Raw genomic sequence first — 12,667 nt, forward strand, 5'->3', positions numbered from 1 at the left:
AATCGCTCTGTAGCTATTACTTCGTATTTATTGATGGCGTAGACCTAGAGCCTTAGCACCTCTGTTGTGCAGAATGGGGCTAGTGAATCCATGCAGTATTCGATCTTCAAGTCTACCGATCCTGTGTAATTGCACTCAAGGATCCCCATGGAACTAGGCTCTATGGCATGAAGAGGGTGCAAGGATATGTGGGTTCCTGAAAAATTGCCCCTCTCCTCCACGCAGCAGGGCTACACCAGTTTTGTTTTTTCTGGGACCCTTCACACCAGCCAAGTAGATGGGAGAACATATTTTACCCTTTGAGCAAAAAAAGACAGACTTCAAATAATATTACAGTCTAATTCAAAATCCAGATGGGGCCTTTTACATTGTCTAAGGACTATAACATAGGATTGAGGGGATGCAGGATCAGGCCCTTTGCTATCAAAATACTGTGGTGACAATTTTAAACCAACAGACATCCTATGTAGTAAGAAAACAGCATATCAGGGCCATAATAGTAACACAGTATCTTGTACAAAATGTAAATTTTGTTCATATTTTGCTAAATCTTTTTAAAACTTTGCACTAAGAAGTTGAATTTTAAACCTGTTCATACCCTGTTCTAACTTAAGATAATAATACTTTGTTATTCCTGCCAGTTTACAACTCATAATCTAATCCTATGCTTATGCACTGCCCAGTTTTCAGAAACTATAAATTGTGTTGTGTTTATTGGATTTTTTTGTTTAATTAATGGCCCACCCTTGCTCATACACTAGTAGTCCCAATGGCCTGATACAAAGCCCAGATCAAAAGGCTTTGGTTCAGGCCCTAAATGGGAATCAAAGTATGGCTTACGTCCCATGAACTCCCAATTGATTTTAATAGTGTAGAATCTAGTCCATTGTATTCAGAATTATGTCTTCAAATTTTGTGCCACTCTGTTACTGGGTACTTATAGATGCCAATTGACATAGTAAATAAGCACCTTATAATCTTTGTTTCATTTCTCCTCATAACACCCCTGTGAAGTAGGGAAGTGCTGTTATCCAAATTTTACCCATAAGGAACTGAGGCACAGAGAGACTGAGTGGCTTGCCCAAGCTTACAAAGGAAGTCTGTGGTGGAAGAAGGAATCAAACTAATATTTCCCAAATCCCCGGTTACTGCCCTCACCACTAGACCTTCCTTCCTCTCAAGCACATTAGAAATATACTTTAAAACTGTTAATTTTTTTTTAAAATAAGCATCTTTACCAATGGAAAATCAAAGTAAGGGGACATTCTTGTGCTAGCAGATAATGGAGAAGCACTAGGCTTTCTCAGATGGTCTGTGTTAAAGAAAATGTGTGACGAGGTTTTCTCTAACACTCTGAGGGATAGACTGTGCAACCCTTACACACACACACTTTTGAGTACTGACTCAGACAAATAGTCCCATTAACTTCAGTAGGATTACTTATGTGAGTAAGTGCTTGCAAACATGAGTCAGGTTTCAGAATCTAGCCATGAGAATAAGACTTTTTATTAGATCTCTTTATGAATTACTGCGGGACAAATTGCAAGAGATACTGAGCACTTGCAACTTCCACTGATGTCAATGGGTGTTGACACCACTCACCATTCTACAGAAGGCATACAACTGGCTAATTCATTTAAGTTATTTTATTACGTGTATTGGTCATATTGATGCTGCATAACTAAAGGGTATGTCTTCATTGCAATAAGGGTGTATTCTTAAGTTGCGATAGCTAATGCAGCTTAAAATAACAGTGAAAACACAGCAGCTCAAGGTTTTACTTAGGTTAGCAGCTTGCATTCAAGTCTAGAGGGTTTATCTGGATGATTGCAAAGCATAATGAGATAAAATGAACTCTGACTTATCCTCTGGACTTGAAAAATATCACTAGTTATTTCAAATACATAAAAGTGCATTTCTATTGTTTGTATCAAACAATATGGAAACTATAATGGATTCCTGATGTATCAATATATTCCAACTAACAGTAGCAGGAGTATGGAAACAAGAGGTCTTGACTGATAGAGTTTATGCTACATTAAGTCAAAGGGCATAAACAGATATCTTGAATCAGGAACAAGTGTTGACTTATTGAGGGCACTGTCAAAGTCATAAATTAGTAGGAGAAAATATGACAACAGCAAGAGGGCAAGTAAGCTCCTTACAAGAGGGAAAGCACCAATTTACAGCCATAAGTAACTTGAGTGGATTGATTTGTTGATTGAGTCTTATTCTTTTTTCAAAACCAAAATTACCTTTTAGTTTCATTTATGTATTTAGGCCCAAAACATGATTTCATTGTACTAAGTGATAAAACTTCCACATCATAGGAAATGCTGAGCACTGCCTAGACCTTAGCCCTGTTTTGGATACTTTAATAATATTCTGGAAACTTTTCATCAATACAAAATGCTTGTCAGGGTGGCAGGGTTGGTAACACATTGTGTGCTGTTCTTTGTAAATTCATATCTTGTTTTCAAAGTATATAGGAAAACTGCATTTCTTTCCATATCTGAAAATAAAAAAAAATCTGATGCTATGTTCTTGAAAGACAGTTAGTACCAGATTTTCAGTCAGGCATGTGTAATTGTAATTGCATTTATATGCACCTCATTTGTACATACAAATCCCAGATACGCAAATGAATCAAGAACTTACACGCAGTCATGAGTCATGACCAACCACCTAACTGGCCGAATGTGTAAATAAATGCCTTATTTGTGTACACACATTGGATAGCTGCATGCATAAATTAGGCAGACACCTAACTTTCAAAATATGTCTGTAAAATTTTATCAAAACTGGCAACATGAAGATGGAAGTGGGCTATAAACTACCAATTACTAAGAAAGTGTTTTCCCCTGATATCAGGATTTCCCCAGCTGACACAGTCTCAGCCAATAGAAAACTGACGAGCTAATTATACTGGACCTGATCCTGCATTTCTAAATTTATATAGCACTCTTTCCATAGGTGCTGGAACTAGTGGTGCTGCCGCATACCCTGACTTGAAGTAGTAATAACAACCCAAATACATGGTTTCTACCTTCAGCAACCCCACTATAAAGATTGTCCCAGTACCACTGACTTTGACTACATAAATAAGATCTGTAGCATCAGGCCCATACGTTTCACATGTAAGCTAGTACAGAAGACTTTACATAATGTATTATGTTTTATTAATAACCAAGAGGTATCCATTGCTGTTCACAGAGAGGCTTCTATGAAGCCAGCTGAATGTTTTCAGCCCAGCTATTCCCATGTCCAAGTGTGATTAGCACTGTGTTGTCAGATCTTGCTCTGAGCCATTTGGGAACACGTTCCTTGTTTGTAATAGCAACCTCATCTGCCCAGACCTCTGTGTTTACTCTTCTATGTGTCCTATTAAAAGTATATTACATTACCAGGTATTGAACTGCTAAAAGGTATACAAGTACTCCAAATCAATTTCAGTGAATGAATTACCCTTTGCTCCTGATAAATATTTGCTTGATATGTAGAGCTAAATTGTGTTCTCAGTTGTATTGGTGTGAATCCAGAGTAACTCTGTTTGAGTGACTTGTACTGCCCTTGACATTTTTTAAAATTTAATTTTAATAGTATTTTTTTACAAAAATTGCACTGTGGCTGAATAAGATTGAATCCTGTAAGTTTACATGTGCAACTGCTCTGAATGGGATAGCTATTAATAATAAATAAATCCTTAATGCTGACATATTCTGTATATTAGAGACTTTTGGAAGATGTGACATTTAATATAATCCCTGAGTATGTTTTGTTGTTATTTATGAAAAAAGCAGAAAAGCCTCATTTGTTAGTTTCTGTTCCTTTCTGTTTTTAAAGCAGAATGTATTAGAGCATGACAATTAGAATTACTCTATTAGACTTACCCTGGAGTTACATAAGTGTAATTGAGAGCAACATCTGGTCCAATATTCATATTGTGTATTTTTAAAAAGCTGAGCTACAAATATCTGATGCAGAACTAGTATCTGAGGCATACAAAGAGAAAAACTGTGTTAATTTGATTAAGCAAGAATTAATGAGTGACTCAGCCTCAATCACAAAGATTCTCTTCATATTGCACTCAGAACTATACTAGCATCCACAAAATTTAAAAAATGTTATTTATTAATTGTTTTGTTAATCATACTTGACCACTATTTCTTAAATGGTTGTAGCATGGTTTTAATGTGGATTAGTGTCTAGCATAGACAAGACATTGTCCTATGTATGCATTGCAAGCTAACATTCCTTTGCTGCCTTCTGTGCTAACCAAAGGAGGGAAGCAAAGGGGTCTATGACAGGAAATAAAGCTATTCTTCTATACTGTGTTTAACAATGCCAGTCATACTCAACCTTCTTGCCACTAGGTCAGCCATGGTAAAGTATTGCAAAAATAACTTTATCTTAATAAATGAGACTTCACTACAAAACTGCAAGGCTATGAGTAGTCATGTAGCATGTAAGCACACAGTGGCAACAACAGCTGCTAGTCATTATTTTCTCCTCATCTCTTCAACACCTCTGTGTTTCAGTTTGCTTTATAAGTGGTAAGTCACTCTTTTCTCAAGAGATTTTCTCATACAGGGTAGGTATTAAAAGGAACTCTAAACTCTGGGGTAACTAAGGGTCACCAGCAAAGGAACTCAACTTTGTTTTTTTTCTTTATTTGAACTGTGCATCCTCTCTTCAACCTCTCTGTAGATAAGGTGGCTCACCTTAGTAAATTACAAAATAAATAATGCTGTGGCAATTCATCTTTGCTGTTTTGACAGAGACTCTTTTCTATTTTTTTTCTACAGGCAACCTGGTGTCCACCTCTTTCTTCTGTTCCAAGGCTTGTGTTGATGATTTTCTCAGAACTTAAGTGTGAGCTACAAAAACTGGTTCTCACTTCAGTAATGAAAAAATGTATTCTACCTTCAGACCGTCTTTAGGCATCTGATTTTATGCACTAACTGTAGGTTGTTCCATGCTGACAATTTGGTAACAGAGGAAAAAGAGAGAGAACCTGGCTTATGATCACACACTCAGATAACTGCATAGACTGCTTTATGCCCTCATCTTATCCAATCTCCTGCTTGAGGATACCAGATAGGTATCTACTACAATGTAGTAGGAGCATTTTGTCTAGTTTAGTTTTAAGAACATAAGAATGGCCATAGTGGGTCAGACCAAAGGTCCATCTAGGCCAGTATCCTGTCTTCCAACAGTAGCCCATGCCAGGTGCTTCTGAGGGAATGAACAGAACGGGTAATCATCAAGCGATTCATCCCCTGTCACCCATTCCCAGCTTCTGGCAAACAGAGGCTAGGGACACCATCCATGCCCATTCTGGTTAATAGCTATTGATGAACCTATCCTCCATGAATTTATCTAGTCCTTTTTTGAATCCTATTATAGTCTTGGCCTTCACAACATCCTCTAGCAAAGAGTTCCACAGGTTGATAGTGCATTTTGTGAAATACTTCATTTTGTTTGTTTGTTTGTTTTTGTTTTAAACAAACAAACTTGCTGCCTATTAATTTCATTTGGTGACCCCAAGTTCTTGTGTTATGAGAAGAAGTAAATAACACTTCCTTATTTACTTTCTCCACACCAGTCATGGTTTTATAGACCTCTATCATATCCCACCTCAGTCGTCTCTTTTCCAAGCTGAAAAATCCAAGTTTTACTAATCTCTCCTCATATGGAAGCTGTTCCTTACCCCTAATAATTTTTGTTGCTCTTTTCTGTACCTTTTCCAATTCGAATACATGTTTTTTGAGCTGGGGCGACCAGATCTGCATGCAGTATTCAAGATGTGGGTGTACCATGGATTTATATAGAGGCAATATTATATTTTCTGTCTAATTGTCTAGTCCTTTCCTAATGATTCCCAATATTCTGTTCACTTGACTGACACTGCACATTGGTTGGATGTTTTCAGAGAAACATCCAAAATGATTCCAAGATCTCTTTTTTGAGTGCTAACAGCTAATTTAGATCCCCTCATTTTATATACATTGCTGGGATTATGTTTTCCAATGTGCATTACTTTGCATTTATCAACACTGAATTTCATCTGCCATTTTGTTGCTCAGTCACGCAGTTTTGTGAAATCCCTTTGTAGCTCTTCGCAGTCTGCTTTGGATTTAACTATCTTGAGTAATTTTGTATCATCTGCAAATTTTGCCACCTCACGGTTTATCCCTTTTTCCAGATCATTTATGAATATGTTGAACAGTAATGGTCCAATTATAGACTCCTGGGGAATTTATCTCTTTCCATTCTGAAAACTGACCATTTATTCCTACTCTTTGTTTCCTATCTTGTAACCAGTTACTGATCCTTGAGAGAACCTTCCCTCTTATCCCAGGACAGCTTACTTTGCTTTAGAGCCTTTAATGATGGACCTTGTCAAAGGCTTTCTGAAAATCTAAGTACACTATATCCACTGGATCCCCGTTGTCCGCATGCTTGTTGACTCCCTCAAAGAATTCTAGTAGATTGGTGAGGCATGATTTCCCTTTACAGAAATCACGTTGAATCTTCCCCAATAAATCATGTTAATCTATGTATCTGATAATTCTGTTCTTTACTATAGTTTCAACTAGTTTGCCCAATACTGACGTTAGGCTTACTGGCCTGTAATTGCCTGGATTGCCTTTGGAGTCTTTTTTAAAAATTGGTTATGTCACATTAACTATCCTCCAGTCATCTGGTAGAGAAATGGATTTAAATGATAGGTTACATACCACAGTTAGTAGTTCTGCAATTTCACATTTGAGTTCCTTTAGAACTCTTGGGTGAATACCATCTATTTTAACCACTTCAACTTCATCCACTATAGGAGGGGGAAAAATTTCAAATAACTAATTATGTTGCAGTGTAGCAGAGTTAGTAAGGGAATCTTACACTTTAAATGTTTGATTTCTTATCCTTAATGAAATTGGAAAATTATATAGCCAGTGTTATTCAGAAGGTCAGATTAGATGATCACAGTGGTCCTTTCTGGCTTGGAATCTATGAATGATTCATTGTGCCATTTTTTACACTGAGAGCAACCTTTGCTTCAAAATTTGCTTCCCTCATACCCCTCTTAGAAGCCAATGAACAGCTCCAATCTACAGATGGTGTACACCTAGAGATCCAATACATGAAGGTGATCTGGGCAGAGCACATCACAAATGTGCAGAAGGTTAAATGCATAGATTAGATAATTATTTCTTTTTCACTGTAAGAGCTTTGCCTTCTTCTCTCACTGATTAAATAGCAGAAAGCTGTTAAGTCTGTATCCACATTTCTGACTTGGAGCTCTGGGGGAGGGGGGGAAAGTTATAGACCTAACAAACTGACTACACTTACCTCAGCTAACAATATGGCCATTTTACACATGCTGCTGTGAATTAAATAGTATGAACTGCATTGTGCCCAAACACAAAAGGAAAATGCACAAGAAAATTTCTGCCCATATCTGCTTTTGGGCAGAACTTTGCTTGTAACTAGTACCAGAAAGCCAATAGTCTCCCCCAAACAGTGCAAACATGCCTCCTGGTTGTGTCACTGGGCATATTCCATCATTTTGGGGGCTGTGTGTGCTCTAGTTAGCTGGGCTGACCCAATAGGGAAAGGAATGCATGCTACACCCCTTAAAAGGGAGGCAGAGCTGCTGTTGAAGCATGCACTCCCAGACCCATGAGTTCCTGCTGTTTGAATCCCCCAAAAGTGTTGTTATTTACTGGCTCTTCTGTTATGCTCATTGTTGCAGCATCTGAACATGTAACACACAGTATTGAATACAGCCTCACAATACCCTGTGAAGCAGGGAAATTATGTGGATTGTAGTTTAAAGTCTTGCCATTTAGTACCACATGCTGTTATTGCACAGGGTACATTTTCAAAGTTATTTGTAGTTGTGCATTAGAATAAAGCATCATTGCCATGTGAAAGAGAATGAATCAATGGTCTGGATACATGCAGTGCCTTGGGGATGGTGGTTGGGCAGGATATATCCTATAATTTAAGAAACTCCCATAAATTAACAGAATTGTTGATATCCGATATGGGAATATATAAAGTGCAAAATATTTTCTTTCCCTCGGTTAAGAAGGTAAATATTCACTAATAATAGGTGAAGTGAAGTAGGATTGTACCACAATGCAAAGCCATTCCCACTGGACATGTCACTTTCTCCACTGTCACCATGTGAAGTTCCTTTGTCTGCCTCTCAGCACTGGGGGTGTACTGCCCTAGAAATGGTCAAATGCAATTTTAAAAAGTACATTTTTTTGCAAAGCTACACTGTGGCTAGATAAGATTGCATGCTGGAAGTTTGCATGTGAGAGCTGCTTTGAAAGGGATAACTGTTAATAAAAATAAATTAATAGATAAAGTAAATCAAGTCATGAGGGTTGAAATATTTTCTATATCAGAGACTTGTAGAAGAGATAGCATTTGATATAATTTCTAAGTATGTTTTGTTATTAAGTGAATAAATAAATACAATTTTAAAGGCCTCATTTTTCATTTTATGTTCCTTTATTTCTGCTGAAGCAGAATGGTTTAGATCCTGGGCAGTAAGTAAAGCTCCTAGTCAAGCAGACAAGTATTTTTGCCCCAGAAGTGGTGAGTATTTTATTCCCTTCAGTGGTAGCAGCTAGGATAGTGCTTCAGTCCCTGCCAGCATCAACCCGTATTGCAAAAAGTACACGAAACTGGGAGAGTCACTTTAGTCTTTCCCACACTTGCCATTTCACAGCCCAGAATCGTGGGCTTTTTTTCATGACAGCAGCCGTGTCTGTTCAAGTGTGATTAACACTGACTTGCCAAATCTCTCCCTGGGCCATTTGGGGCTTGCACGCGTCCACGCTCCTTGTTTACACTGATGCGCCTTCACGCGTAGCCTTTTTGTTTATCTGACTAGCAAAGGAAAGGGAGGGGTGGACTCCTAAATAGTCATTAGCCGGGGACTATAAAAGCCCCACAGCCTCGGGCTAGCGGGAGAACTGATCTACTTCAGGATCATCATCGGCAAAGCAGCACCACTCCCTCGTCCGAATCCCGTGCTGCAGCGGCGGAGCATGGAGAGCGCACACATCTGCTGCTGCCCTCCACTTCACGGGTTTAGCTCCCGGGGATGTTCCAAAGGACAACACGGGTATCCGCACTTCCTCCAGCCCAGCGCACGCACCGCGCCTTCCTTCCGACAGATCAATTGCACTTGTGATCACACGCCTGGTTTCCCCATGTCTCTTTCACCCATCGGGCTGTGGAAACTGAGCAGCCAGTCTAGGGTTAGGTGAGTGTTCCTCTCTATTTAACAGGCTGTTTCCTTGATTCCGCAGGGCCGGGGAATTCTGGAGGCCTTGGATCCCCGCCCAAAGCGATGCAGAGAGACGGCTGAGAAGAAATCAAAGCGTGGTAAGTGTCTCAAATCTGCCAATAATACTGCCCTGGCAGGGAGATGGAGAAGACCAAGCAGGTTTTCTTCCATCTGACACGTTCAGGATACCGTGCAGGTCTGTGACTAAACAATAATAATAATTAATAATTAATAAAAAAATTAAAGCCCAAAAGCAACAAACTATCAATCTCCCAAACAAGATCTATTTGGAAAATAATCTGTGCAGCAGTAGTGAAGGGCATTTCTGAGGTTAAATGGCAATGTGTAGTTTAATAAACCAAGAATACTGAATACTGCTGTAAATTAACCTGTACTGTTTGCCATGTTATATTTAACAGAGGAGGAGTAAATTTTGTCTCCTCTTTTTTTTAATCCTAGCTGTATAGTCCATATGGGATGTCAGAAGCCTCAGGAAAACTTACCCAATATACACATCCAGTTAGGTAAGTTCCTATTCAAGGAGTAACAGGCTCTTTAGTGACCCTGGTGATAATTAATTTTACAGCTGTCATGCTTCTGAGGCAGACTTTATGGCCTTTAGTCTCCACCCATAGCACCAAATGTATTTGTGGTTGTATGTACATTAGATGGTCTGAAACCAGTTGAGCAAAGAGGACAGCAACCTTTTCCAGAAATGTGCTGTGCGTTATAGCCCCTGTCTAGCAAAGCACTTAAGTACCTGCTTACTTTTAAACAGTGTTAGTAGTCCTATTGATATCCGTGAAAGTACTCATATGTTTAAAGGTATGCAGGTGCTTAAGTGCTTTGCTGGATTGTGGCCTACCAAAATAAATGTTAAAAACTATCATATCAATGATACCTTGCATTTATAAAGCTGCTATTATTCCAGAGGATCCAAAGGCATTTTACACTTTTCAAACAGAACTCTCCTCACCTATCCCCGAGGTGAAACTTGACAGCTGTTTGATAGCACACACTACTAACCGCTCAGGTCAGGAAGTAAAGAAGATTACTATAGCTGAAACTGTAGAGGATCTATCTGTTGCATGTAATGAGAGCTAGTCATTATGGTATCCAGGTAATTTAAGAAGGCAGAATGTAATTACACAAATTAGTATTTGAGGTAGGACATAAAGTGCTCACAAATTTAGGCCCCGATTCTGTACACACTTGAGTAATTGTATTGACTTAAGTGGGACTACTTACATGCAAACGTGTGAGAGAGTCTCTTCAGAATTGTGGCTTTACACACTAAAAGTGAACAGGAAATGTGATACGGACTACTTGAGTGAAAAAGATATGATGTTCAGAAGATGTAGCCTACTATAATTTGTTATTTACAACTGACTTAGAAAGTATTTTTGAATAAGTAAATAAACCTCCTCTTATATTAATTTGTTTCTGTTATGGATGATATGTAACCAGTGTTTATGAATCATTGCACAGGGAAATATATTAAATGGTGCTGGTGACAAAGTGGTTAGTGTCCATTTATCTTTAGAAACTTACGTTTCATTTTTTTGCTTTTTAAATTCACCTCCCATTTTTGCTTGCAATTTGTTGTGATTAGTTGATAGTGTAAATTATATTAGTTGGCTGTCCCTGCCAATAAGGTAGGAAAAAAGTCTAATTGTCGTCACTGGTGTTTATAATCAGTGGGCACAATATGGGAGATCAGTTTGAAAAACTAAACCCACCGGACAAGAGTTGCATGTAGTCCACAAGTGGGAAGAAAATATAGGTTTTAGTTTCATCCTGAGAAGTTACTCTTGCTCTGAATGCTTTCTTTCAACACCGTTTTACTGTAAATGTGTATAAACCTTGTTATATTGTTAAAAACGAAAAACAGTCCACATACTGTACATACATAATAATGCACTGTAAACAATATAGCATACACAAAGCAAACCAGTATAGCTCTCAACTGACATTTGGATTATATTATTCCCTTTTCTCCATCTTTGAAAACACGTTATATACTCTGGTGTAGATCAGGATCTCTGTAGTCAGTGAAGTCACACAAGCGTAAACCTGGTATGAGAGGCAAATCAGACCTCGTGATTTTTTTTTTCTTTTAGATTAAAACTATTGAGTTCTGTGGTAAAACCCATGGGCCTGATTCTCTTCTTACATCAGATTTACACCTTTGTAACACCCTAACTTCAGTAAAGTTGATCCTGATTTACACGGGTGTGAGAGGAGGATATGGCCCTTAGTAACAAAGCAATGCACATAATTTATGTTAATCTTAAATAGTCTTTGGACCATATTGTAGAACTTCAGTTAATTGGGTAGCATGGAGGCTGAGTTACAGAAGTGGATCTCAGGATTCAGGTTAGTTTTTGATTCTACATTTTGTGTGGTAGTAGATTTGAGGCTTCTATTAGATCTGTATTTTTGACAAATTTTAAATTTCAAAATATCTATCAGATATTCAGATAAAAGAGAAACTTTTATAGTGCTGACTTAGCAAGTGATAGTTGTGTAGGTTGGGGGGGAAGAGTTGGTGTCTGTTAGAAACACAGAAGACTTTTCTGTCCTCGGAGGCTGACAGACAAGAAACACAAAGGATAATATCTAACAATAATAAATACACAAAACATTGTATATTTATTTCAGACTATTTTGGCCCAAGTCAAGGTGCTATGATTACTTATATCAAGAAGCTGAAGCACTTCTGAAAAACTTCCCAGTTCAAGCCACAATTTCCTTTTATGAAGACTCAGATAGTGAAGATGACAATGTTGAACTGGAACAAGATTCAGCAATAGAATCTGATTGCTAACTATATGGAGTGCTAATGCCACCTCTAAAACTTTCTTATTTAAACTTGATGTAAAAATGTATCATAGTATTTTAAAGATAATTTATTTGAATGTAAGTTATTGGTAATAAAAAATTGAAATATTTTGTAAATGTTATAGTATTTTTGTCTTTATCTTTTCTAGTCTAAGGATTGTTTTTGCTTTTAAGGGAGAAAAGGTACAAATCTGAACTTCTTAAAACAGCCGAATAATGTATTATATATTATACGTTGTAGTCCATAACTGACACATTCCCAAATTGCAATTTTAAAATAAGTTGCCTGATTATTCCTTCCTTTACACTAATTTTATGATGATGTGACTCTATTGACTTTACCAGTGTAAAAATGGTGCAACAGTATGGAAAAACAGGCCCAGTACAGTGGCTACACAATGAAAGTTTTCTTTATAGTTTTGGTGGAGCATATCAAGTAATTAATCTGGAACAAATATTCTTAGATCATACACTCACTGATTAAATGAAGTTGCATACATGTGCATGGAAACAAGCAGT

General features: G+C 37.8%; 1 protein-coding gene across 1 annotated transcript; it reads left to right on the plus strand.

Moving 5' to 3' along the window:
* Positions 1–8,655: 8,655 nt before the first annotated feature.
* On the plus strand, positions 8,656–12,265 carry RIPPLY2 (ripply transcriptional repressor 2). The gene is made up of 4 exons (XM_048845126.2): positions 8,656–9,142; positions 9,330–9,405; positions 9,767–9,831; positions 11,969–12,265. The coding sequence occupies exons 1-4, from the start codon at positions 9,066–9,068 to the stop codon at positions 12,132–12,134; spliced, it is 384 nt and encodes a 127-aa protein (XP_048701083.1). The 5' UTR covers positions 8,656–9,065; the 3' UTR covers positions 12,135–12,265.
* The last annotated feature ends 402 nt before the right edge of the window (positions 12,266–12,667 follow it).

The sequence above is a fragment of the Caretta caretta genome, chromosome 3, assembly GCF_965140235.1.
Source record: "Caretta caretta isolate rCarCar2 chromosome 3, rCarCar1.hap1, whole genome shotgun sequence".
Lineage (NCBI taxonomy): Eukaryota > Metazoa > Chordata > Testudines > Cheloniidae > Caretta > Caretta caretta.